Source organism: Pollicipes pollicipes, unplaced genomic scaffold (assembly GCF_011947565.3).
Source record: "Pollicipes pollicipes isolate AB1234 unplaced genomic scaffold, Ppol_2.1 Scaffold_5724;HRSCAF=6776_pilon_pilon_pilon, whole genome shotgun sequence".
Classification (NCBI taxonomy): Eukaryota; Metazoa; Arthropoda; class Thecostraca; order Pollicipedomorpha; family Pollicipedidae; genus Pollicipes; species Pollicipes pollicipes.
The window spans coordinates 27,704,245-27,706,054 of record NW_023596746.1 but is presented as its reverse complement, the minus strand read 5'-3'; the positions used below and the strand labels follow the sequence as shown (position 1 = coordinate 27,706,054).

At 64.3% G+C, this 1,810-nt stretch overlaps 1 protein-coding gene across 1 annotated transcript; it reads right to left on the bottom strand.

Moving 5' to 3' along the window:
- Nucleotides 1-1,470, bottom strand: LOC119102895 (ovochymase-2-like). Its single transcript, XM_037226344.1, has one exon. The coding sequence runs from the start codon at nucleotides 1,468-1,470 to the stop codon at nucleotides 1-3; it is 1,470 nt and encodes a 489-aa protein (XP_037082239.1).
- Nucleotides 1,471-1,810: the final 340 nt, after the last annotated feature.

Below are 1,810 nucleotides of genomic sequence, written 5' to 3'. Positions count from 1 at the left end.
TTACGGGCAGGTGGTGGCGCCCACCGTACACTCCCTGATCCAAGACAGCACGGAGGTGACCCGGGTGTAAATGCCGGGCGCGGTGGTGGCGCCGCACAACTCCCCGGCCGAGACCACTCCCACCACCTCCCAGCGCCTGCGACGGTTATAGTAGGTGAGCCCACCGCCGGCGTCTCCCGTGCACAGGCCGTGCCCTCGTCGGGTGCTCAGCGCGCACAGCACGCTCGACGCCGCGGTGCCGCGCGCCGCCTGGCAGGCGCTGTTGGAGATGATGCGGACGTTGAGCTCGCGGAGCACATCCGACGGGGTGCTGTTGGCGGCCGCGCCGCCCCAGCCGGTGACGCTGGCAAGGCGGTTGACATACTGCTCGGTCAGGCGGGCCGGCAGGCACGCAGGCGCCACCTGGTTGCTGTACGCGACGAAATTGAGCGGGCGGGATAGCCGCAGCAGCGCGACGTCGTAGGCGAGCGACTCGTTGGAGAAGCTGGGGTGCACGATGACGCTCGATACCGGCAATCCTAACTCCCCGTCCGACGTCGTGCGATTGTGCTCCCGGGCGAACACCTTCAGGTGGTAAGCGTTCAGGCCGGCCACGCAGTGCGCCGCCGTCAACACGTACCGATTGTTGATGATGGTGCCTCCGCCGATGAAGGTGCGGCCGTGCGTCAGAGCTACCTGCCACGGGTGCTCGCTGGGCTGCGCAACGTTGCCGCCGGCGATGCGCGACCGGCTGTTGCGCACGCCACACCGGCACGTGGAGGCGGTGACACGCACCGTACACCGGAAGCCGGGTCGCACCACCGAGAAGTCGGTGCTGAACTCCAGCGTCATCTGGTTGGTGCTGGTGACGCGCGGTCCCCGCCTGCCGCAGTACCTGCGGTCGTTGACGCTGAGCCAGTCGTAGCGGCACCCTCCGACGCTCTCCAGATCGAACCTGCTGCAGCGGACGGAGATGCGGTCGTTGCGGAACGCGGCTCGCAGGGTCCAGCGGCAGTGGAGGTAGTTCTCATAGCTGGCCGGGTGGTTTAAGGAGGTGATGGTGTAGGTGCCGGGGTTCAGCCGGTGACTGCCACATCGCAGACTGTCGGGGCCCGAGCCAGGGGCTCTGGACTCGATCAGGCAGCGGTAGCCGCTGTATGTGCCCTTGCAGTCGGAGCAGAAGGTGGCGGTGATTCGGTTGGTGTTGAGCACAGGCTGCGGTTTCTGAGTGCCGCAATAGCGACGCCCGCCAACCAGCATGTAGTCGTATCGACACCTCGGAGAGTCCTCCAGGGTGAAGTTGCCGCATGACATGCTAAGGACCCCGCGGTTCTCCGCCAACAGACGGTAGGAGCAGATGAAGTTGTTGCGGTAGGGTCTGGGGAAGTTCGGCGACTGGATGTAGTGAAACCCCTTGGACACTGTGCGTGTGCCGCAGCCGATGATCTTACCCATGGAGCCCCTGTCTTCTGACGTCTCCAGCGCAGGCATTGCTGGTGATTTCGGCAGTCCACCAAGCGCCGGTTCAGAGTTGGAACTGGACCCAGTCGCTGTCGGGTCGAGCAATAATTTAGTGTTCCCATCGCGGTCAGAATTCGCGAAACCACCGAAAAAAGCATTTTCCGGTGGCAAAGGCTTGTAGGGCATGGCTTGCCTACCGTCCTCTGGTATCTGTGCGTTGGCCACGGCCAGCAGGCCGATGGTAGTCAGTTTGACCAGTAGCTGCATGTCAGTGCTGCAGTGCGTCCTGTAAAGTATGCTGCAGCAGTGTCGGGATGGCGGTCTTTATACGGAATCCGTCCCCGGCCTCCTGCCCGGTCCGTCACTGCTG